This window comes from Podarcis raffonei, chromosome 6, assembly GCF_027172205.1.
Source record: "Podarcis raffonei isolate rPodRaf1 chromosome 6, rPodRaf1.pri, whole genome shotgun sequence".
NCBI lineage: Eukaryota > Metazoa > Chordata > Lepidosauria > Squamata > Lacertidae > Podarcis > Podarcis raffonei.
The window spans coordinates 5,543,164-5,568,999 of NC_070607.1; the positions used below are offsets into that span (position 1 = coordinate 5,543,164).

The following is a 25,836-nucleotide window of genomic DNA, read 5'->3' on the forward strand; positions in this document are numbered from 1 at the left end:
CAAGTAGATAAATAGGTACTGCTCCGGCGGGAAGGTAAACGTCGCTTCCGTGCGCTGCTCTGGTTAGCCAGAAACCACTTAGTCATGCTGGCCACATGACCCAGAAGCTGTACGCCAGCTCCCTCAGCCAATAAAGCGAGATGAGCGCCGCAACCCCAGAGTCGTCCGTGACTGGACCTAATGGTCAGGGGTTCCTTTACCTTTACCTCAGGTTAAGAACGGTTTCAGGTTAAGAACGGACCTCCGGAACGAATTAAGTTCGTAACCAGAGGTACCACTGTATTTGATTCAAATTTGGTTGTCGGTGTTGACTGTGTGTGTGTGTGCACGCGCATACATTCATCTGGTTATCATCTCCTTTGGTGTACCTATATTAGGAAACTTTCTGATGTTGATTAAGTGGCATGGGGATGCCAATATTCTCACAGTACTGCTTCAGTAACATCAGACTCCTCTAGTGAATGGAGCCCACCCACAGTGTGGTTCCCTTCCCACAGTTGCCTTCTTACAAAACCAGGACAACAGCTCTACCCATGTGGCACGAGGTATCTGATTCTACCAAAACAGCGTGGGAAGACATGCAATGAAATAACTCCCAAGTTGTTAAAACCACACCTTAGAAGCAATCCAGAAGGCCTGACCTGGGGAATATTTCGTACTCTTCAGAGTGAATCTGGGGTAGGAGGGAATTACAACTCTCCTTAAAATCAAACTTTTAAGGATCCAGACAAATGGGACATTTGCTTAAATTAGGCAGACAATTATACTTCATTGTCCCTGTGCAGTTCCACACTGGGCATCTACGTATGTAAAGTTCCCCAGTATGAAACTGCACAGAAAACTATTCATTAACAAAATTTCAAGTAAGTGCATCCCTTTTTTCTCCTACGTACACATTTTTAAGTCTTTTCCTCATTTTCCAGTTACCAACTGTACTTACTGTGTATGTTTCTCATTGTGGTAATAATGAATTTCCAAGCAAATTAAAAATCTGTAATTCGTTTCAATCCAGGTTTTAGAGGCACAATCTGATGGGAATCTCTCTTGCACCAAACCCATTGAAATAAATGGGATTTGCACAACAGCTTGGTAGGGCGGGATTGGCAACTGTGGAAGAGCAAATAGTGCTCTCATCCAGCTCCCATTCATTCAAATGGAGATTGCGTAAAATAGAATCCTGCTGGATTGCATCCTTTGGCTATAAGTCTTTAATGTCTAGTAATTATATGAAGTTATTTTAAAATTAGAAGTTTTTAATATGCGATTCAAGATACCACTGGGAGAGATAAGATTTTAAATCATAGACATCAGCATCAAAAATGCTAATTAGGATTCTGCAGCTTTTCTTTTCCAAAAGCCAAGACTGCTTCCATTGTAATTCTTTCTAGAGTCCTTTTCACTTAGATCTCACAGTATAATAACAGTTTGATTAAAGTGTGTTTTAAGAGCACCTAATTTATCTTGACTATTTAAAATAAATCTTTAAGGCTGCCATCCTGTTTCCACTGACATGTGATGGGAGTTATTTTTGAATAAACATATATAGGATAGCACTATGTTAGTTTTAGGCGTTTTTACACTATAAACTGTTATGTGGTTCACTATATTTTCACAGGGGGGAAACCATGTTTGCATTCATGGCCTTTTTTAACAAGCCTATTATAAGGCCATTAAAGAAAGTGAGGTATTAAAGTCAGAGTATTAAAGTCACATTCCTGGTGGCATAATAGTATCAATGATATCCTGAGTCAGGCTGACAGGTTCCTTGAGGTTAGTTCAGTCTGAAAGGAGCTCTTGGAAACAGATAGACAGTAATCTTTCTATGGAAGATAGGCTTATCTAATGCGGACTCTCAAGTCCTGAGAATATTTTGTTTCCTCCATAAACACACACATCCCCAGTTTACATCCCTCATTGTCACAGAGAAATGTATTGGTAAGATTGGCCAAACACACAGAGCGCAGGCTGGTGTAGAGCTGAATCTTCAGAGCTTAGGAGTCAACTCTTAGGGGCCAAGGTCCCTTTGCCCCCCAATAAAATATTTGAGAGAGCAAGGCCCCCCAAAGTTTATAGACATTGCCATTCAAATGGTGTTCGTGTGCCACATCATGTGATCAGTTATGTGGGGTGGGGCCTACCTGCCCCCCCAATATTTTATTAAAGTTGGCACCCTTGCTTCAGAGAATTGACTGGTGTTAAATCGTGCCACTGTCAGGCGCTTCCCAGGCCACGTTCCCCATTTTCCTCTTCCTCTGCAAACAGGCCTGTTTCCTTGTCTGGTCTCCAATTTCTCTCACAAAACACCTGACAAAATATTCCAGTACCCTCACAAAACACCTGACTATAACATTCTCTATTTAATCCCAAAATGTGCACTCCATAGATGCTATGGGATGCAAACATACCCGCTACCCTGAAGCTTTCCAAATGGCACTTCCAAGCTGAGACCTCGCATACAGGGTCCGTCAGCCTGTTAAGAAATTGAATAAGTACTGCAGCATATTGAGGCTGGGAGAGACGGGGGAAACCTATTGTGCCATGTTTCTTTTTTCCATTCCTCCTATGCCATAGTTCATTATCTGCTGTGTTGAATCACCTGTGTTTTCCTTGAATGCTTCTTTTGAACGTTAACTGGATCTTTCTGTTAGTAGTTATTCCAGCAATGCTCCCAATTGCTTTATTTCATGCTCTCAGAATGTCCCCCTGTTTCTTTAGTTACCCAATTTCAGCTGCTGGTGGCAATGTGCTCTGTTGAGCACGTAAACGTTCATTTCTCTTAGCTGCTCAAAATGTGCTTGCTTGCGTTTCAAAAAATAGTTCAGGGTTGTTTTTACCCAGTTCAAAGATACCTGTGTAGAGAATTGCATTTGAAAACAACATTGGGCCCATGGGGGGTGTTTTCAGTAGCTGCTGCAATGTTTCTGGTTTCCAATGCTGCTTTCACCTCTCAGGAAAATCACCTTGAAGTCTTAGCCTCTCTAAAATAACGTAATGGGTGGGTTCAGTTTACAGAGATGGGACTGGGTCCAGAAAGAAAGCTGGGAAAGGTAAAAATAAAAGGGATCCAGTAAGGAATTAGGGACGCAGGTGGCGCTGTGGTCTAAACCACAGAGCCTAGGACTTGCCAATCAGAAGGTCGGCGGTTCTAATCCCCATGACGTGGTGAGCTCCCATTGCTTGGTCCCAGCTCCTGCCAACCTAGCAGTTCGAAAGCACGTCAAAGTGCAAGTAGATAAATAGGTACCACTCCGGCGGAAAGGTAAACGGTGTTTCCATGCACTGCTCTGGTTCACCAGAAGCAGCTTAGTCATGCTGGCCACATGACCCGGAAGCTGTACGCCGGCTCCCTCGGCCAATAAAGTGAGATGAGCGCTGCAACCCCAGAGTCGGTCACGACTGGACCTAATGGTCAGGGGTCCCTTTACCTTTACCTTTAAGGAATTAGGGATTACTGCCTGGGGCTCAGATGCGTCTGGTGTAGCAGTAGCCTCCCTTTTCTCTTGAACTCTCAAAGCAAAAAATTTAGAATTCACTAAAAATCTGAAATACGCATCCTTCAGATTAAATATTCAAATGGTTACTTCGCTCAAACCGTAATTTGTGTGTTCTGCAGAATATGCAGTTTTCAGTTCGCAGTAGCCTTGGATTTTAAATAAAATAGAGAATCAGCGTGTGATTAAAGGGAGTTGAGATAACCTGTAAGGAGAGAAGAAGCCATTTTCTTCTTACCAAAATCTCCATGTATGCCCTTCTGTTCAGTAGAAACTGCAAGACTTACTCCTATTTTCTGCGCAACAGTGTGGTCCACAAACTTGCTTGAGTTTTTGGGACTCCCAGAAGATTTTTGTACTACCACTTACTGACAGAGCAGAGAGGCTGTGCTACCACAAGTCCCATTAGATCTCCACAGTTACTGCCATGCTCCAATGAGAAGCAGAGAACAGAATCCGATAAAGAGAGTGATTCCCAATTTTGGTAGGATAATCAGTGCCCAGAGCTAACCTTGCGCACCAACAAAGTCCTACAACATTACAGTCATAACAAGAATCTACAGTGGTGCCTCGCAAGACGAAATTAATTCGTTCCACGAGTCTCTTCGTCTTGCGATGTTTTTCGTCTTGCGAAGCACGGTCCGTCGCAACTGTGCCTCTTCAAGCGGCTTTAGGAAAAAAGCGAACAAACTCGCAAGACATTTTCATCTTGCAAAGCAAGCCCATAGGGAAAATCGTCTTGCGAAGCGACGCAAAAACGGAAAAACCCTTTCGTCTTGCGCGTTTTTCGTTTTGCGAGGCATTCGTCTTGCGGGGCACCACTGTACTGGCCTTGCCCTCTTGCTTCTGCTAACCTCATTCCTGAAAGTCAATGTCCATTTTCACTATTCATCCTTAAAATTAATGGGCTAGTTACAGAAATCACAGACACAGATATAGTGAGGGCAGAGTGGCTTAAGCTGTTTGACCTAGTTTAAATAAGTGAAGTTATTATTCATGAAGGGCAAGGTGAACGCTGACTTACTGTAATCATTGTTTATCCTTTTCTGTAAGGAGAGAATCAAATTATGTGCCACTGAAATTAAAGGGCAGCAAAGGAATGTTTAGGTTTTTTGGCCATAAGCCAAAGCAGTTGACAGACATAAGTGGCATGGTTTTAATTCCAAAGGGGATAAATAATCTTCCGGTCACTACTAATCTGTATCTAGGTCATATGACATAAGGTTAGTTTAATATCATTCTTTAGAAGATAAGCTGATTGCTGGAGGGGACAAAGAGGTCTCTGTACCCCACCTTCAGGGAGAATGTTGGCTTCATTATAAATCAGGGAAGAGGAATGAAGTTTCTGCATCCTTTGCGGAATTTGGCCAAACATCAGTGATTTGACACACTTTGGTCAACCTTACGCTTCAAATCAGGGTGGGGGAATGTGTGGTGTCATCATCTGTGGAACTATCAGCAGAAATTTTGTAGGTAACATTTCAATAAGACTGTTTCCTGATTTGGTGTGTCTTGCCACCCAACTACTAGGTGAATTTATCAAGGCATTGTATGAGTCGGACGAGAACTGTGAAGTGGATCCCAGCAAAAGTTCACCCAGCGAGCTAGCCGATCACCAGGCCAATCTTAAAATGTGTTGCGAGCTAGCCTTCTGCAAGATCATCAACTCCTACTGGTGAGTTCAGGGAGCGCTTCTGCGATGGGGATTTGCTGATTGGGGTGGTTCACCTTAAGGAAAGTAAACACAGCCTGCCTCCTCCTTTAAAGATCGGCAAGAATGATTTCACCAGGGATTGCATGCTGTGAGCGGAGTATGCAGAAAGGACTCCGCAGACACGGTCAACCAAGAACTGCATGTCCCATTGAAGCGAATTGAGCTTACCAGGAGTGGGCTTCAGTGGGTTCTTCCTGGTCCCATTTATCAGCACAAGGCAGCTTAATTGAGATGAATTAGCTTTAGAGGTCAAGTGGAACTGTGACTATGCAACTGGATTTTTGATAGGTTTGTGATGGGTAAAGTGAGCTTCCTCAAAGCTGAGCTGACTTCTAGGGGTCTTTGGCAGTTCAAAGGAAGAATGTTGTTGTTTAGTCGTGTCCGACTCTTCGTGACCCCCTGGACCAGAGCACGCCAGGCACTCCTATCTTCCACTGCCTCCCACAGTTTGGTCAGACTCATGTTGGTAGCTTTGAGAACACTGTCCAACCATCTCATCCTCTGCCGTCCCCTTCTCCTTGTGCCCTCAATCTTTCCCAACATCAGGGTCTTTTCCAGGGAGTCTCCTCTCTCATGAGGTGGCCAAAGTCTTGGAGCCTCAGCTTCAGGATCTGTCCTTCCAGTGAGCACTCAGGGCTGATTTCCTTCAGAATGGAGAGGTTTGATCTTCTTGCAGTCCATGGGACTCTCAAGAGTCTCCTCCAGCACCACAGTTCAAAAGCATCAATTCTTCAGCGATCTGCCTTCTTTATGGTCCAGCTCTCACTTCCATACATCACTACTGGGAAAACCATAGCTTTAACTATACAGACCTTTGTTGGCAAGGCGATGTCTCTACTTTTTAAGATGCGAATACAAATGCACTAATACACTGAAAAGGATAACTCAGCAGCTACTGTTCCATTAAGGTTCTAATAAGGCTAGCCAATCAAATACATACAGAGGCCATACCTGTCTTTGTCTAAGGTTACCAGACGTCCCCGTTTCCTGGAGACAGTCCCCAGATTTACATATCAGTCCCCATACAAAATCCATTGAAGTTGAGAAGTGTCCCTGGATTCATTGAAAAAAATCTGGTAACCTTATCTTTGTCACACTCTGTAACAACAAAAATCAAACAAACAAAAACTACGGCAGAGCTATGCAGATCAAAATATGGTTTTAGCCTGTTGCAACACCAGACAAAAAAAAAATCAGGGGGGGGGGCGCAAAAGGGGCAAAGTATATTTCTAGGTGAGCAACCTGTGCCCCACATGTTAAGATATCTGAAAGAAAAATAGCAGTATATGTTAAGGACAGGAGTCCAGCAATGTGAGGGGGCAAGTGAGGAGTGAGCTCCCTATTGGGAGGGGGGTTGTGTGTCCCCCCCCCCCGCCGCCCCCCCAGCACTGCCCATAGTTCTAGGCAGTCTTTGTTTCACAGGACTTAATCAGAGGCTAAATAGACTTGAACTGGCAAGAATACTGTCAGGGTTGGGGAGCCTCCCCGCTGCAAGAAACAGGCCTAAGGTCATGGGGTGCATTTACCCCCCACCCCAACAGTTTTCCCAAGGAGACATCTTTACCTTCTCTTAGAGTGAATGGCAGTTTCTAAAAGATAAAATAAAGCACTGCGGGGGACATAGTTGAGGTCAGCTTCAGTCAAATATCTTTTAAGCCTCCCTAATACAAGGAAAATGGTATCTGAATCTCCCCAAATACAAAACCAAACCATTCCTAACCAGAAAAAACAATCTTTGTTGTAATTGGGGTTTTTTTTTTGCTCTGGATAACAGAAAATCAGTGTCCTGCACTTATGCAAGTTAGAAGGGGAAATATTTCTTCTTGATAGATAAACTGTATCTTTAGTTTCTCTTTGTTCCTCTATTTAGAACATAAAGCATCTGTTTTCTGTTATTTAGTTTTGTTTTTCCTTCATTGTCTTTGTATATTTATAGATGCTACTTAAGGGTATTACCAAAAAAATAATGTTTAATAAGTTTTAAAATTTTAAATGTCCTGGTTTCATCACTGGACAAGTCAGAAACAGATTTTTGTTGTTTAGTCGTTTAGTCGTGTCCGACTCTTTGTGACCCCATGGACCAGAGCACGCCAGGCACCTCTGTCCTCCACTACCTCCCGCAGTTTGGTCAAACAGAAACAGATAGCCAAGCTGAATTCACCAAGGAAATTATCCACATGATTCTTCTAAAACACTGTTCCCTGCTGGAACAAGGATAAGTGGAGGTAGAAGAGACTCACTTTTAGCCCTAGACATTCAGGCTAATATTGAATGAAATTCTGAATCTCCTAGAAACGTTGTGGAAGAGAAGAAGCTTTGTGGATCTGAGATTTGAGGAAATAGCCAGCACTAGTTAGAGTAGACCCATTGAAAGTGATGGACAAGTACAGGGAAGAGCAAAGTGACTACATGTCCACCTCTGGGAGCCCACATGCTCCATAACTTGCCTGTCTGTGCCATGCACAGATATAAGACAGCTTCCTATTTGTGGAATCAAATCATGCTCAGAAATGGGCTGTAAGCTGGGAAGAACCTCCTAAGAAGAGATCCAGCCTAAATTTGTGCTTTAATTACACTGAACGGCATAACAATGTGAAAGCTATAGCTTAAAAACTTAGCGGCATTTCCTGCATGTGGAATACCAGCCCATAATGTCACAAGGGCTGGTGGTGCAATCAGAAGGGAAGGTGCTTAATTTGTCAGAATTGTACACTCTAGGACAGGATCTCTCCCAATAGGTATGTCATACCGTAAGTATGTTTGTAGATCATGCAAATTAGCATGTCATACACACATCGCTCACAAGGTGGGAGTTGGCTGGTTTGCGTCGCCCTCCTCACTAAATGAGGGGAGAGCACTGAATGATGAAACTAGATAGGCAAATGTCTTCATCTGACCCTGCATTTCTGCCAGCGCCCCTCTCCTTCCTCTCACTGAATGACCCTGTACCAAGCCCAGTGGCACCTAGGGCTTTGCTGGTTCAACTTGCATACTTAATGTCCTTGTGCGGTTTCATTCATTTCCAGTGTCTTTCCCCGGGAGCTGAAGGGGGTGTTTGCATCATGGAAGCAGCAGTGCCTCAACAGGGGGAAGCAAGATATCAGTGAACGCTTGATCAGTGCCTCGCTTTTCCTCCGTTTCCTCTGCCCAGCCATCATGTCTCCAAGTCTCTTCAACCTCATGCAAGAGTACCCTGATGACCGCACCTCTCGGACGCTCACGCTAATTGCAAAGGTTATCCAAAATCTGGCAAATTTCACAAGGTAAGTGATATTAGAGCAAAAAAAGAGCAACTAGGGCACATCATTGTGGGTTGTGTCATTACTTATGAATGCTCCGATGGCGACAGCTGCTGACTTGCCTTGGCTCTGTCAAAAGTATATGGGAATCTTTTTCATATCGAAATAACATGCTTGAAATTGTACTGGCTTGAAGGACACACCAATTTCAGCTCACTGTGCTACAAAAAAGTGGTCATTGGGACTTAGGATTCGGCTCTACAGATAGAAGAATCGCACTAGCCCTGTTACTTTTGCGATGGCAAAATAGTTTGGTTGCATTCTGGGTTACGGTTTACAGATGACTCATCCCCAGTCTTGCCCTAGATGTTGGTGTCACAAAAGTAATTCAGCTCCTACCCCAATGTGCCCTTGACTGCTTTACTCCCCCCCCCCCCCAGTAATTGGAGATGGCGCTCCCCTAAGGGCAAGACGCACATTGATTCGTCTGGCACCACTGACAGGTCCCTGCAGAGATGTGCAGTGCGTCCCATTGTAGTACCCAAAACATCACCGTAGGGCTAACTTCAATGCCGCCCTTGCTGCATGCACCCCACACATTGTTATAACTGATATTTAGCTTGTTTTAAAAGGGCAATCTTAACACAACTCAGCAGACATAAATTTTGCAAAGGGGAAAGCACACTGAACTGCCTCAAATGGCATTGGAGTTTCCTTTTTTCCAGTATGGTTTGATGGTCCCACGCACTGGTGCTAGTAGCCCTATGGGGCTGGGCAAGGAAGAGTCAGAGTCCCACACAGGACATATAAGTAGTAGTTTTCTAGGAAGCAACTTCCTTATGTAGCAAAAATGGACGTGAGAATCTACACCTTAACCCGCTTCTATGAAGTTTTTCAGGAGTATCAAACTACCACATTTTGTATCAATTAACAGATAAACAAGATACTACTTTGGTTTCTCTGAAATCAATGAGAATATAATTAACTTAAAATCCACGTATTTCAGCTTCATTGAGTTCAGAGGTGGATTTTGAACATACAGATCCTTCTTTCTGAAGGCCCACAGCTACATCTGATGTTAAATGCGTCTCTGCATCTCAGGTGTTTTTCCCCTTTTGTTTTTGTTTTAAATGCAAATTGCATTCCCTGGAGCTGTCTGATTATTAATACGTTCAGAGCAGCAATGGAGATCTAACCTTATCTTTCCTTACTATGGTCCTAAGGACTATCCCACTTTTTTAAAAAAAAATAATAATTCTATACCACTTTATATTTTTAATAAAAAAATCTCAAAGCGGTTTACAGCATATTAAAACAATAAAACAATAGCCAGGCGATGTTCCTCCGGCCTCATGAGGAGCCTCTTCAGTAGGCTGGTGAGTGTAGGCCTCGCCCCCTAGGCCAGGTGGAAAGGGCCACTTCTGAAGATGATATTTTGCAAACCTCTTTGAGGTTTTTTTCACAGTCAAGCAGTATATAAATTTTATTAAATAAATAAATGTATTTGCATTGTGGGGGAATCTCCCATTAACTCCAAAGAGGACTTTCCTTGCTTGCTTTGATCCCATTAATTTTCAGCCTCCCATCAGCTGATGCCATCTGCATTAAACAAACAAACAACTCTTCAAGTTAATGTCAAAGCTTTGGCTCTGAATTTCCATGCATACAGATTGAAATGGAGCAAAAGTACTCAGATGCAGTAACTCGTAGAGAGTTTGATGATGATGATGATGATGATTTATACATACACACATACCCTGCCCATCTGGCTGGGTTTCCGCAGCCACTCTGAAGGTTGCTTGCCTGTTCATTATGTAGTTTCTCCAAATATAATCTCTGATCATTTTTTGAAGCCTATAAAGCCTGCTTGGCCAGAGATAATAGCAGAACTCAAAAAAGAAGCATACATACCACAGGGACAATCTGAAAAGAAGCCAGAGTTACCACAGGTAACACTGACTTTCTCATTCTATCTTCAATTATTTCTAAAATGAATTATTGTCAGCAGCCATAACTAAAAGGAGTATTGATATGGAACCTGTGGTTTAGTCAGAGAAAAAGTAGTAATTACAGTCCTTTAATAAGTTAAGGAAATCACAGATTCCCTTGAAACTGTTCCATCCATCCCCAGAAAAAGAAGTTAATTCTCTCTCTATCTCTTTCTCTCTTTCCTCCTTATGAAAATCAAGATTTGGGAACAAAGAAGAATATATTACATTTATGAATGACTTTCTCGAGCATGAGTGGGGCGGCATGAAACGCTTCCTGATAGAAATTTCTAATGCGGACACCATCTCCGGCACTCCAGGATTTGAAGGCTTCATAGATTTGGGACGGGAGATCGCTGTCTTGCATTCCTTGCTGTGGGAAGTTGTATGTCAGCTGGACAAGGTAATCTAGGCTGGAGGTTGGGGAGGGCTGGCCGGATCCGTGATAGTCTCCTGGTTACAATAATTCTTACTCTGTAGGAGTCAATACTTCATGAGAAGTTAACTTTAAAATAAAGAAAAGTAATTGACCAGCCTTTATTCCACACACGACTAAAGGTTTGAGATGGTGAGAAGAGTCAATAAGGAGCTTGAGCCAACTGCATGAATTTTGTAGAGCCTCAAGTGTAGTTTTATTAAGCTGTTTATGTTTTTTTAAAATCCTCCACTAATTCCAATTGAACAGCTTAAGCTATTCTTTGTTTGGCCTTTACATTTTAAAACAAATTTGGCCTCTCACAAACATAATCATGGGGTTTCACCTTAGATGATGCAACGCGCCATGCATAATGTTGAAAAGGGGAAGCCAGGGTGGGGTGGGGAGAACATAAAGAGGGTGGCAGGCGGGGGAGTGCACCAGTCATGATTGCCCTGGACCAAAAACACAGCAAAGAGATGCTGTTCACATTGGTAGATGGTTTAGCTGTGTTCAGTAGCTACTGCCCATCACTCTTGCAAGTTTTTGCTGTCCATAATTCTCTATAATTAAACTACTCCAGCTAGACTTTTCCTCTGAAGGAACAGATTGTCAGGGAATTGTTTTGGTGGTGATGGTGGGTTATTACTCTTTGAAGAACTGAAAAATTACTGTTAATTGAATTTGCTGTTGGCACTGCACACAAGTATTTTGTACAGGAACATTACGTTTGCATCTTGTGTTTTTGTCAAAATGTGGAGTTCCCTGCCTCTTTTCCTTTCTCCATTCCTCCACACATCCATATTTTGCATTCATGAAACCCACATATTTCTGGACAAATTTTCCTTAGGTAGGTTATTCCTCCCAGGCCGCTGGAATGACTTTATGTCTTAACATAATATTATTTCCCCTGTGCATGAGGCCACTTAAAAGCAAAGCATTTGTCTCAGTTGTTAATGAAAAAGTAGGCAAATACAAATTAGCCAAAACCTAACATTAGAGACAGGTGTGCTCTTCCTTTCCAGTACAGTGATACTATGGACTAATGTGATTGATGGTATTCCAGCTTAAATGGCTTTTTGCTTTATTTCTTCGCAATAAGTAGCGATGATCAGGCAAGAGGATAAAGCCATAAAGTTGGGGACCACTTGGGATTCAAAAAAGGAAGTGTTTAATTATATCTCTATCAGTCTAGTTGTTAGTTTTTAAATTTAAAGATAAGCACAATGGCCGTTCACAACAGCTGCCATTTGCAATAGTGCAATTATCTTATGTTAATTAACTGCTGAAGTAGAAGAGGTAACTACAGTAGACTTGCATGCTCCCAGGGCCAGTTAATTGGAAAGAAGCATGCTCAGAGCAGGAACTCACACAGAGGCACAGCAGCAACCTCCTCTGTGAGTTGGCGCTTGAGATTCATCAGAACCTTAACTGGCTTCTCATGACACACTGACAGTTGTCTCCTGGCACAGTGGTGTGCCCTGGATTGCAGTTTGGGAATTACTGTTCTATATGGATTTCAGATGGGACTTCCTGGACTCTGCTGTGGACAGAAATGAATTTATATCCAAACCAGAGTCCACTCAGAGGCCTCTAAGGTCTGGCACAAAGATGCATCTTGCTCTTAGGCTATAGATATTATTGCACACTGATGAGTTATTTGTCAACATTGGAAGTATAGTTCCTGTGTGCAGAGAGGTTCTGAATCCATCGCACAACACAGCAGCTTCCAAGCAGGTTTTACCTTGCCCAGGATCAGGCCATCCACACCTTCCAGTTGCCTCCAGCATGATAGCCAGGTAGCAAAAATGCCCTACCTGTTATAGACAGAACAGAACCCACTTCACACTCACGCTTGTACACAACATCCCATTTTTTTTAACAATAAATGATATAGAGCTCAGGGAACGTGCATAAAATTAACCTGGTCTATTCCAGTTAAGCTAAACATCAGAACAGGTGAATTCTACCTATTAATGATTACAAACAGCAAATTCATAAAGAGGTTAAAGGCAAAGACTAATTAAATGGATATCTTTAAACACAAACACTGCACTTCTGCACATATTCTTTTAGTGCTCTTGCAAACCTCCTGAATGCAAATCTCCCTGTATGTCAGCATGCATTTCCCTGACCACAGGACACTTTTTGGGGTGGGGGGCTGGAAACTTCTTTGCAGTTGAATTATTCTCTAGTTTTCTAAATCCCATTTCAGTTGGTAGCAATTACAGTTGCCCCCCCCCCAGTCCCGTTTCTACTACCCTTCCCTTTGAATGCAGTTTGCTTTGCATGACAGTTTTGTGTTGGAATGGCAATTAGTCTTGTTCTGTTGAGCATGACCTTTTTATTTTGGGGGGTCAGTTTTTAATTTCTATTTCCTTTTCTTTCCTCAATGTCTGCCGCACCCTGTTTCGTCTCCTCCATCCGTCTGGTCGCCGTGGTTCCGCTGCTCCATAACAATGCATTGTGGTCCTGCCCACACCCACACACAAATGCCACCTTCTTTCCCTCCAACTTCCACTCTTCCACCCATGTTCATCATTGTTTTATTTTTTTTATTAAAAAAAAAACCACATTCAAAACAAAACAAATACTCAAATGGCGGGTGCCACGGTGCTTATTGTCGAATCAGGGTGAAAATTCCTTCCTACAGGCAACGGTAGAAAAATTGGGACCTTTGCCACGCATCCTCGCAGATATTGCGAAGGCCACAACAAACCCCACGCCGATCCAGCAACAATTGAGACGCCTGGCAGATCACAACTCAAGCCCCAACGTCAGCCTCTCCTCAGGGCTGCAAAAAATCTTTGAGGACCCTATTGACAGGTACGCAGCACCCAGCTATCCCTGGGGTTATATGGCTGTCAGGAAGACGCATTGCCCAGGGAAATAGGGGGGAGGTCTTGGCTGTGCTTATACCTGGGATGAGGGAGCCTGTACACCTCCAGTTGTTGAACTCCAGTTCCCATTTTCCCTAGCCAGCATGGCTCACAAGTAGGGATGATGGAAGCCGTAACGCAAAAACATCTGGAAAGCCGTAGGTTTTCCCGTCCCTGGCTTAAAGTGATCATTTTATAGACTGAGAAGCCTTATACTAAACCCCTGGTCCATGCAGCCTGTTGTGTTCTACTGTGACCAGCAGCACATCTCCAAGTCAAACATTCCCAGCCCTGCTGTCTGATATCCTTTCTAAGTGAAGGTGGCAGCAGTGAGCTGCAGCTTGTGACCAAAGTGTTTGACCCAGAGTAGACCTTGGTCAAGCTGGTATCTCAAGGACTGGGTTTCCCATATTATATTAACACTTAGCATGCATATACTGCTGAACAGTGCTCACTGTTATTATCTCAGCAGTGCTGACTGCAGCCCTGTAAGGTAAGCCAGTCTGATCATCCCCAACCAGATGTGAAAGTCACCATGCTACACTAGCTCTCATTCTGTAATAGTCCTGTGCCATAGCAATGAGTAAACGGTGCGTTTCCACATTTTCTCAAACTCGTTTTAATGCATAGTTGTAAATAGCCAATTGCCTGTGGCAGATAAGACCTGTCTTCCAAGCAGGCAAGTTGTGCCGGAGAGTTCTGTTTATCATGCTTTTTAGGCCTCAAATGAGTCAGCTATGTATGGGTAGGCATGATTTATTTGCAAGGGTTTGTTTATTATTCCTTAACAAACTTTACCCTTTTCTCTATGTCACCAGTAAGGTTAGAAAGCTTTTCTCCCACCATCACTGTTTAATACATGATTGTGGGCGATGGTATTCTGAGTAGGCAGGAATGAAGGCAAAAAGAGTGGAGTCTAACAATGTGGGTGCCCAAGGTTTCCATTCTGGTGGCAAGTCACCCTAGGAATGTCAAGGATATTTCCTGGGCTTAGCTCGCAGTATGAGGGTAGAGCTTTAGCTTTGGAATCCGAAATTGGATTCATTATCAAGTTATGAGATAAATACAGTCAAAACAATCTCTTTGTAGCTGAAAGGAGAGGGTATTTGGGAAAGTGAAACCTCATGTAAACGTTCTGTCAGTTTCACTTAAAACTTAAAAGGAATCGCCATGCTCAGTGTGTTATAGGGCCAGCTCAGGTCTTTGGATTTAGGGGATCAAAACAAGTCTCAGCTTGTGAACTCCCTTTCCCTCCCTGCCTACTATACAGGAAAGGAGGGCAGTGGAGGCTTCCAGTTCCACAGTTTGAGCCTGATTTGTATAAGCTAACTTTAGTTAGAACAAGCCACAAGTAATGCAAAACTGTTCTTTATTCAAAACTGAAATCGAGGGCTTTCCGTGTTCTCTTCCCATGTACAAAGGAGCGGGAGACTGGGGAGCAGATGAGCCCAGAGGCTTGCAGCAACTCATTTATGATAACCTAAACAATGGCTTAGGTGGTTTTCTGAGCCTGGCCTAGGCGATACTGTTCCAGTGAATGCGTGGGTTTTGTTTTGTTTGTTGTTGTTTTTAAGAAAAGAGCTGCATTTTTGTGGGGCACAGCTTCTGTTCTCACCTATTAGACATTGGTACTGTTTCTGTTCAACTTCACAGTGAGGTCAAATTGAAGTCGCCACCCCAGGAAAATGAAGGGTACTTCAAAAGCAAGTTGTTGCTGATCCAACAGTCATCGTCACGAAGTGTGACTTACTCCGACAAGAGTGACGAGACTAACATGCCCAATGTCCGAAGCATATCGCTGATGGATCTCCAAGATCCCAATGTTGTGCAGTGTGATTCTGGGTCTGTGATGCACGATGCTCCTGTACGTTTATCCGGCAGCCAGCTTTCTGTCATCCAGGTGGCGAACATCAAGCAGCTCCACAGCACACCGCAGAGCACCCCTCAGGTCAGGAGGCCTCTGCACACCCCACTCAGCCAGCCGGGCCCTCTGCAGGCCCTTTCCTTCCAGAACCCTGTTTACCATATGAACAACCCCGCCCAGGCCATGCCAAAGGTGTCCATGGACTCCAGCTTGGAGAATCTGAGTGTCACCAGTTCCCGGAGCCAGAATAGCGAAGACCTTAAACTCAGCGGGCCGAGCAACAGCAGCATGGAGGACTTCACCAAACGCAGCACACAAAGCGAGGACTTTCCCCGGCGGGGCACAGCACTGGACAAGCACGTGCCCATGGTGTTACCTCGCCAGAACAGCACTGGGCAGGCCCAGATCCGCAAAGTGGACCAAGCGGGACTGGGTGCCAGAGCCAAGGCGCCCCAGTCCCTTCCGCACAGCGCTTCTCTGCGAAGCACAGGGAGCGTGTCTGTAGCATCTGCCACAATGGCAGCGGAGCCTCTTCAGAACGGCAACCGGTCCCGGCAACAATCCTCATCGTCCCGGGAGAGCCCAGTTCCCAAAGTGCGTGCCATCCAGAGGCAGCAAACGCAGCAGGTAGGACCATAATCTGTGCTGGTACCTCTGAATTTGAGGCTAGTTTATGTGTGTGTATGTTGTGCATGATAGAAGGAACAGGGATCAGTTTGCATAAGTGGCGAGCTTACAACTCGGGGACCATGAAAGGCTTAGGAGCAGTAGTTTGTGGCACATCTGGACAGGAACAGGATGACCTGCAGTCCTAGGGCGGACCCAGGCTGGCCTGCTTCTTCAGTGCCAAGCTGCTAGACTGCAAGAAAGTGGCTCCAAGGTACATGGGTGGGGGGCGCCTCTGCGCCGTGGTCCTCATAAGATGGGCACTGCCACATTTGTGGTCCCGGCTTGTGGAATGATTAACGAAAAGTCGGCTCCCAGTGACAGAGAGCAGGGGATGCAATTTGCAGTGCATAGCAGTGAACAACTTAAAACACTACTAACACTCTAAATAAAAATGGGCACACAATCATTTAAAGTGCATGTGTGAAATATCTATAAAGGTACCCCTACCCGTACGGGCCAGTCGTGTCTGACTCTAGGGTTGTGCGCCCATCTCACTTAAGAGGCCGGGGGCCAGCGCTGTCCGGAGACACTTCCGGGTCACGTGGCCAGCATGACAAAGCTGCTCTGGCGAGCCAGCACCAGCGCAGCACACGGAAACGCCGTTTACCTTCCCGCTATAAAGCGGTACCTATTTATCTACTTGCACTTAGGGGTGCTTTCGAACTGCTAGGTGGGCAGGAGCTGGGACCGAACGACGGGAGCTCACCCCGCCGCAGGGATTCGAACCGCCGACCATACGATCGGCAAGTCCTAGGCACTGAGGTTTTACCCACAGCGCCACCTGCGTCCTATCTATACAGAGAAGGAAATGCAAGCCACTGAGAGAAAATCTTCTTTTCCTAAACAAACCCCTCAGAAATTGGGTTTGTGGGGCGTGATAATTACTATGATACAAGGTTGTTGTAAGGATTACTGATGAAAATATATTTTGAATGTTCCAGTGCAATATATAAATGTAAAGTACTGACTGATATCTTTTGTCAAGGTCAGATTTTCTAGGCATTCTTGTTTATGCAATTAAAAAAATCCAAGCATTGCTTGTGCAGCCGTTTTGACTTACGTCTGACTCTTAGTTAGTCATTAGGATACAGTTGGTTGATTTTGGCCAAGAAAGTGCAGGTGAGTGGTGTGTAGAGCCACAAAATAAGAATTTCCCATTTGAAAATCCAGCAATTGCTTGCCCAATTTATGGATCTTAGAGGGATCGTCGTGAATGTGTGTTTTTGTTCACACACCAATGCAGTTCTTGCTGGGAAAAGCCCTGCCTTGCCATAACACCCTCCAGAGGTGCGTTTGTCTCCTTGGGGGTAAGTTACTGGAAATAGCTGGAAAATAAACAAGCACTTACTTGAAGACAGAAGAAGGAGGAGGAAAATATGCTTGTTGTTGGGTTTTTCAGGAGCAATGTCTTACTGTCAGTGATGCTTCTATCGTGCATATGATGTCATGCTGTCATAGGATGGCTTACATATGGAAAGCACATAAGCCCAGAGCATTTAAAACAAACTTTTCCTAGTCTTACTCCTTCTACTGCTCCCCAGGCGCATGTACCGTATTTTTCGCTCTATAAGATGCACCAGACCATAAGACGCACCTAGTTTTTGGAGGAGGAAAACAAGAAAAAAAATATTCTGAATCTCAGAAGCCAGAACAGCAAGAGGGATTGCTGCGCAGTGAAAGCAGCGATCCCTCTTCCTGTTCTGGCTTCTGTGATAGCTGCGCAGCCTGCATTCGCTCCATAAGACGCACACACATTTCCCCTTACTTTTTAGGAGGGGAAAAGTGAGTCTTATAGAGCAAAAAATACGGTATGTTTCAGGATTTGCTTTTGACTTCCTGGGCTCTGTAGACACCATGTGTTTTGAGTACATGACCCCCAGCAAAAGAAATCCTGAAAACTGTAGTTTGTGAAGGGTGCTGGGAATTGTAGCTCTGTGAGGGGTAAACTACAGTTCCCAGGATTCTTGTGGGGAGAGCCATGTGCTTTAAATGTATGGTGTGTACACAGCCTAAGTGAGTGATGCTTGCTTAGAAAATGGTGCTGACATCACTTTCACTACAGCCAGTAGCATTAGCCTGACCTTGCAAATGCCTGCTCAGATTTCCACTTCTTGTTTCTCCCTTTTCCCCTTCAAGTCTTGTAGATTTTAATCCATTTGTAGTTTGTTCAGTGCCTGCAGAAGGGGAGATCGTTTAATGCCAGCAGATACTGGTAGTTTATGCCATGGAATTCTCCCCCCAAATGTGGCCAGTCTTTTGTGGGCAAGTTTGATTGTCCGATTCCCCTTTCCTTATTAATGGTTGTTTGTTCCCAGCGAGAGAGGGGAGCCCTTTGTTGGACTTGAAGAGTCCCCTGTGTGTTCTGTATTCCTCTTGAGTGAGTAGGTGGGGAACAAATGCAAACAAGCAGCAGCAGCAAAATGCCTTCATTAGAACCAAGCAAGAGTCGTAGCAGAGTAGTGAGCCTTTGAGTTTCACAAAACGCTTTCGGGCTGGACGTTAAGCAAAAGAAGGAGGGCAGGGAGGAAATAGCGTTGCTGGCAAGGGTGGAAGCCCTGTCTGCAGTATGTGAAAGCCTGGAGATGAGGTTCAGGAAGCTCTTTGCAGATTAACTTAATTGTTTTGATGTAACCAATGCAAGTAGATCACAGGTCAGCACTGAATCATGAAAGCATACTAGAACACAGACGCAATGGCTGCTGTTTCTTTTAAAATACAAAAGCCAGCAATTATTCAAATCTACCTCTAGCACTAATTGGAACTCATATGTCCCTTGAAAGGCAGAGAGCAGAAGAAGAGAGAAGCATTATAACCCCTATAGTAGCAAAGAAAGTGATAAATTTCATGTGAGGAATGGGATTTTCAGTAATCTTTCTCCCCCACCCCCCACCCCGTTTCATCATTTAACATGAGGACTGGCTTGCATGCAGCCTATGCACTTTAAATGAGTTTATATAAAACATACATATGAAAAATAGATGTTTTATAATGCTATAGTTACTCTTATTAGGATGGGTTCTCATGATGAAGTAAGTGAATTGGGCAACTTCATGTAATTAGGTTTCTGCTGATGGAGTGAACCTGTTTCATCTTTTTGCTGCTGCTTCTTTGTCCCTTTGCAATGTTGTATTCTGAAACTTGAAACGTTAACGGGCATGCTATTTTAAGAATAATCTCAGCGGTTTCTTTCACATAACTGTTTTTATTACAAATGAAACAATATCAGAAAATCAAATAGTATTTAATACTTGATCAGCCCTTCATTGTAGTGTAGCTCCTCCCTCTGCCTTCATAAAAGTGTCTTAAAGTAGATTACCCGGCCATGTTAAATCAGCACATGTACATTTATTTTAAACGTTCAGATTTCAGATTATTTTTTGAAAGGTGTAAACAATTTTCAAAACCATGCAATACTGACTGCTTCAGAGATTGCAGAATGCATGGAGGGAGGTTGGCGTCACACGCGCTAGCCAACTGACATCCTCTAGCGCCAGCTTTTCCTTTCTGCAAACAGCCACATTGGGGGGAAATTCTGAACTGGTTTTCCAGAGCTCATCTAAGAAAGGGGGAAAGTAGATTCATACCAAAGGTGGGAAGAGTGCCAGCTATTCTAAAAACGTCACAGCTGTTGTCTTAATCATAAATGGGATGGCTGCGGTTGCATAAGCCTAACTAATGCAGTCTAATCTGTTCCCTTCTGCACTCTCATCTTCCTTGGAAGAATGGCCAATGATCTTCCATGATAAAAAAATTCCTGGCGGCTTTTCTAAGCAAGGCATATTAACTGCAGCAGTCATTCTTTTTCCTGGACAGCAAGGGGGCTCATGTTGCACAGTCTCTCTTCCTTGTACAATGCTCCCTGCAGGACAGCGGAGCACAGTCTCAAACGGTAGCGCCTGCTTGGTGTATAGGGTTGCAGTTAAAGCAGTCAGCTGTGGTGTTAAGAAAGAGTTTTTTGCCATCTGCATCTTGTCTTTCACAGAAAAATGACCATCTTTTCTTGATTGCTTTGTATTGTGCTCCTGTTCCATACTTTCCTGAAGCAGAGTGTGATATGTCTTGTCAGCAGCTGACAGACCCCAGAGCATCCTTTGAGCAGGGTGCTTCACTGTGATTGAATATGTGGATCCTATTTATACCACAGTCTGTCTTCCAGCAATCAGGCCGTCCAAAACTCTTCTCTTCTGATAAGCTAGAATTGCTATAAATTGTGATTTGTCTGGATTGAAGGAGAGGCCGGGAGACTGTCACTGCAAACCAGGTTTAAGTGAAGTAAAGTCCAATGAAAACTAGAGACCTTGAGCAAGATGCCCCAAGCCTGGCCAGGTCCAGCCTGAACAGATGTTGAAACGTAGGGTTGAACTCCTCCACATTGTGATATATTAAAATGGAAGCAGCACTACAAAACCCACCCCACAGTGTTGCATTTCAGATTATAGCAAAAACATTATTAACTGATAATGTTGCATGCATCTGTCGATGGAATTAATAAAAATACTTTCCTTTACTCCCTTCACATGGGAGGAGAAACAGAATGGGCTCTGTTAATGTGATTCCTTCATGCACATTAGTGGATTGGGGCACAAGCACACTCTGGAGAACAGGCTGTCTCGTGCCGCTGCCCAAGTGTGTGTCTTGGCTCCCAGTGTCGTTGAGTGTAACCTGTGGCTAGGATAGCTCTCCTTCTGGCAAACAGTGAGATAGGGAGCCTCTCACACTCCCATGCTCTACTTGCAGATTCATTCACCTGTAGACTCTGCCACAATGTCGCCTGTGGAAAGGACAGCTGCTTGGGTCCTCAACAATGGGCAGTATGAAGAAGAGGAGGAAGATGCCGATCAAAACCAAGATGAAGCCAAGCACGCAGAAAAGGTAGTGGCTGCATGCCAGCTCTGGGTCCCAAACGGGTCTGCAAGAAGAGGGAAACACCTGAAGTTTCCAAGTGCTGACGACACCCAGCTCTGTATTTCAGTTATTAAACAACTGGATGCTGTTGTTGTTATATAATATCAGTGTCTGGAAACTGAATTTAGGCAGATGTGGGGTAGCCAATAGAGGCTGAATCCAGACAGGTGAACAGGATCTCTTCAAGTCTTGGGCAGAGCAAGGGCATTATTGGAGGAATTGCCCATGGGGCTTAAGGGCTCCTTCCTGTTTTTCAGTTACTGGTGTGTTTTTTTACAGTGTGCACTAAAACCATCATCTTAATTTCCCATCTATACATATGCAAATTGAACATGAACATGTTCTCTCAGAACTTCAAATACCTAGCAATGCCACTAGCACAGAGTAGGTTTTTCTGTGATTTACAGAACAAAATTTCCCTCAGCTGGACAGCTTCAGAATCTGGCAGTTGTTTTTGATCCAGCCCTGCTTTTTTGGTTATTGGTTTCACATGCTTTTCAGGCTCATCCCTTCTTTGGCACAGAGAACCTGGCAATGCAAATCCATGCTTTTGGAACCTCCGGGCTTGACTACTATATCATGCTCTGCATAGGGCTGCCCTTGAAGTCAACTTGGAAGTTTCAGCTAGTGCAGTATATTGCTATACTTCTCCTTATGATATGAGGCATTGCAAACGCATCCAGCTGGTTTTGTTGCACCTGCACTGGCTGTCAAGATGTTTCCAGTGCAGTCCAGTTCAAGGCACTGTGGTTTGCCTGTATGCAAACAGCCTGGGTCCTATTTTATCTCAAAGAGCATCTCCTTATGTCATCTCCCGCATCATCTTCTCAGGCCCTGCTTCAAGTACCAACACCCATGCAGAGTGAGAAATGTCACAGGAGCTCTGGGAAGAAATTCCCCCTGGTGTCCACCATTTGCCCTCTATCAGCCGTGCAAAATACATCTCTTCCATTTGGCATTTGACTCAGCTCTATAGCTGGTCTCTTCTGACGTTTATTTGAGGGTTGCTGTGGGTTTTGTTTTTGGTCTTTTTTGCAGATTTCTTGCTGTTTTTACTTTACTTTAATTGAACACCACCTTGAATACTGGAAAGGGAGCTAATAAATGCTTTAACTAAACAATGTCCATCCTTGCCTCCAACCTGCAGTATGAACAGGAGATAACCAAACTCAAAGATCGCCTGAAGGTGTCGAGCCAGCGGCTGGAGGAGTACGAGCAGCGGCTCCTGGTGCAGGAGCAGCAAATGCAGAAGTTGCTGATGGAATATAAGGCCAGGTTGGAAGACAGCGAGGAGAGGTTGCGAAGGCAGCAGGAGGAGAAGGATAGTCAGATGAAGAGCATCATTAGCAGGTAAGGTGAAAGGGTCTTGTCATAGGTGGGAGAGGCTGGAAAGTTTGAAGGAAGGAGCAAAAAGACTGCTCTGAATTGCAATCTGAGCTTTCCATCTTCACATGTGGGCAGCTCCCTTGTGAAATGTAACAGTGGCTTGCAGAAGAGGAAATTACCTTTATTTAGCACATAGGAACCAGAGACATAAGGGAGATGAATCACTCAGCTAAGGATCGTGCAGCAGATTGGGGGGGGGGGTGAGCCAGGAAGTCAGTTCTCCATCATCTACTGTGTTCTTTAGCTAGAGCCCACTGCATAAAGCAGACAGGGGGACCCGAGTTGAAATGCCAGCTCATCTTCTCACATGTCTGTGTGTGAAGGTGTTGCCTTTAAGTTCAGACCTTCCTCTTTCCTTCAAATAGCTCCTCAAAAGACTTGAAGCTTGTTGGCTGAGGAACACAATGTGTTGGGTTTTTTGTCTTTTAAGTCAGTTGCTGGCTTGAGAGTTGTTTTTCTGTGATGCCCCAAAGGCACAGCCAGATCCCCTTCTTATATCATTTGCCTCTACCGTAGGTTGATGGCTGTTGAGGAGGAATTGAAGAAGGACCATGCCGAGATGCAGGCGGTTATTGACACTAAGCAGAAAATAATTGACGCACAGGTAAGTCTTGAAGTGTCCTTGCTTACAGACATTGCTCCCACTATTCCACTTCCTGTGACCAGTCACTGATGCACTGAAGCAACTTCTGGAAAATGCCCATGGCAGCATCTCAGTGGGGCAGGCAAGGACTATTCCCTTGTACAGAACAGGCTTGCTGTTGCTTTAGGCTCCCTGGATGATGTAGGGTCAAAGCATGTACCCTCCTGACACTCAAAGCATCATTAGGTCACAGCCGAGGGCCAAGCGACTGCTCTTGAGTGCTCTTGGAGACGCAGACAAAGCTTTGGCTTGTGACCTTGGGTGACTGCAGCTTGCAATGGTACCTATTGTGAAATGTCCTCCTTTGGCACCTGCCTTGGTTGGCATTGGGAGAAATGGACCTGCATGTGGGCGCACGTATTTTCGCCTGTCTTGCTTTTCCTGGAGTGAGTTTGGGAGTTTTTCCTGGGCTTCCATTGGCTCTCTGCTCAGCAAAGAGAAAAGAGGATTAAGCCACACAGGAAGAGAAATCACTTTGATCTCTTCTTGTGTGCTGTGCTTGTGTGGAATCCCCCTTGCCCTCGGAGCACAAAGTTATTTCCCCATATAGTATTTATCATTGCTGGATAATCTTTGTCTTTGTGTCTTTCATCATCAGCCATAGACATCTGCTTTACCCAGCATGAAAAGACCGTAGTGCGCAGAAGCATTCAAGGTAGATGTTGGTGACATGTGTGGCCTGGAGAAGGGTGTGGCTTAGAGTCCAAAGGCCACATTTGGTCCCCCAGGCCTAAGGTTCTCCACCCCTTCTGTTTGGAGGGGGGGGCAGTAGAAGAGGCAGCCTTGGAAGGAGGTGGAGAGCGAGGGGAGGCGGAGGCACAGCTTCCTGATGTTAGAGAGCACCAGCACCACTCCATCAGAGGGAGAGGGGCACCAGTTCTATCCACCCAGGACAGGAGAGGGTTAAAGCGTAGAGAACAACGCCAACGTCTGGGATTGCCCAGGCTGCTTTGCTGGAGGTGGAGCAGGAAGCCCCCACTCCTGGGCTCCGTTACAGACCATTCGGATGCTTGAAGAGATGCTCTGTACTTTGTAAATAGTTTACAAATGAAAGACTATTAATACAACTCCGCTCAAGAGGGATTTATTGCGAAGGGCTAACCAACCCCCTTTGCACCTGCCCTCGAGTATGCAGCTTGCCTATTGGCTACTTTTCCCAGCTGTTCCATGATGATTTCTCAGTTCAGATCTAAGCAGAAATGCCTTGCTATAACTTATGCTTTTGAACAAGTTACAGTGGTAACTCTAGATACGAATGGGATCTGTTCCGGAGCCCCGTTCACATCTAGAAGTAAACGTAAGTAGCGACGGCACATCTGTGCACGCGTGCGTCGCTTTTCGCCGCTTCTGCACATGCGCGTGACGTCATTTTGAGCGTCTGCGCATACGCAAGCAGCGAAACCCGGAAGTAACGCGCTCCGTTACTTCCGGGTTGCCGAGGAGCACAACTCGAATGCGCTCAACTCGAAGCGTATTCAACCCGAGGTATGACTGTATTGCCTGATCTCCTGTCATGAGTGTAAATCTTCTCCAGGGAACTTTTCCAGAAGCAAGGGGGTTTTTTTGTTTTTGCTCTGGGGCCACAATCTGTACAGGCAGAAGGGCTAGTAGTTTCTAAGTACTTCTTTGCAAGACTGAGTTAATTACACAGCAGCTCGATCAGAGCCGCTTGTCTAACTTGAGGACTCAAACAGAGTGTTTTGGGCTGAATAAGGTCTGTTTCTATGTGGAGGGCACCACTCCCAAATGATTTGTGACAGAAACATGCCATTGGTTAAAGCTCTGGACGCAACTCCCCAGTACTTAATCATTTCATGGGTTATTCTCCAGAAGATGGCTGAGGGCTTTAGGAATGCATCAGAGCTGCCTCAGTTTCCCGCAGCAACCAAGAACCTGGCTGGAGCCACCATGACTATATGAGAGGCCATTGCAAGAGGGGTAGGAAGCAAAAGCCCTGAACTCGGTCGTTGCTGGTTTGCTGAAGTGCATGTGGCCATTGGTTTACCCTCCCTCCCATGTGCTCTGAAGCAAGGAGCCCTCATCCTCGTAGCATCAGCTTTTAGGATGATTTGCCCCAAATTTCACCCCCCTGGCAGTTCTTGTTTCTTTAGTCAATCTCTTTTTGCTGGATGGGGAAGGGGGACCCTGGATGTCACTTCTACCCCCCCCCCCCGCACACCTCCATGAACTCGCAGAGCTTCACTGTGCACTGAGCTTCCGTTTGTGATTGCAAGTGACATCACTGCTGTGTTAAATTACAGGTCTTAAATGGGGATGAGATAATTCAAGCAGGCAAGTACACCCAATCAGTTCTCTAGCTGAGCACCCCCCTGCCCTGGCCTGGCGCACTCACCTCCCCCTACACATTCCAGCTCCTGCCGCTCCCTGCGCCTCATCCACAGACAGTTTGGAATAAGCTTGGATTGCCCCTTGCTTGCTTTTGGACGGAGGGGGTGTCGTCAGCGCCCCTCCCCTTGAACTCCCAAGCTCACGCCTTTGTTTTTGAATTTGAATCGCCACAGAAGGGACAAATGCACCCATGTTCATATGCCAGCGGAAGCAGGGTCAACCTTAAACAAGAGACCTTGCTGGATTATTTCAGCAGCAGTGAGAGCTTTTCATCTGCAATTTTGCAGTCATTCT

General features: G+C 44.8%; 1 protein-coding gene across 10 annotated transcripts in view; it reads left to right on the forward strand.

The window, feature by feature from the left end:
• The window catches only part of RASAL2 (RAS protein activator like 2), a 228,769-nt gene that overhangs the window by 198,993 nt on the left and 3,940 nt on the right, over positions 1-25,836 (forward strand). For 6 of the 10 annotated variants that reach the window (XM_053391256.1, XM_053391250.1, XM_053391260.1 and 3 more), the window contains 9 exons: positions 5,022-5,166; positions 8,232-8,468; positions 10,634-10,835; positions 13,480-13,673; positions 15,380-16,217; positions 20,997-21,131; positions 22,312-22,514; positions 23,067-23,154; positions 25,455-25,485. In XM_053391256.1, the coding sequence (XP_053247231.1) occupies positions 5,022-5,166; positions 8,232-8,468; positions 10,634-10,835; positions 13,480-13,673; positions 15,380-16,217; positions 20,997-21,131; positions 22,312-22,514; positions 23,067-23,154; positions 25,455-25,485 (2,073 nt within the window). Of the gene's footprint in view, positions 1-5,021; positions 5,167-8,231; positions 8,469-10,633; positions 10,836-13,479; positions 13,674-15,379; positions 16,218-20,996; positions 21,132-22,311; positions 22,515-23,066; positions 23,155-23,791; positions 23,850-25,454; positions 25,486-25,836 lie in introns of those variants that run through there. The other 4 variants (XM_053391255.1, XM_053391252.1, XM_053391251.1 and 1 more) reach the window with 4 other exon arrangements.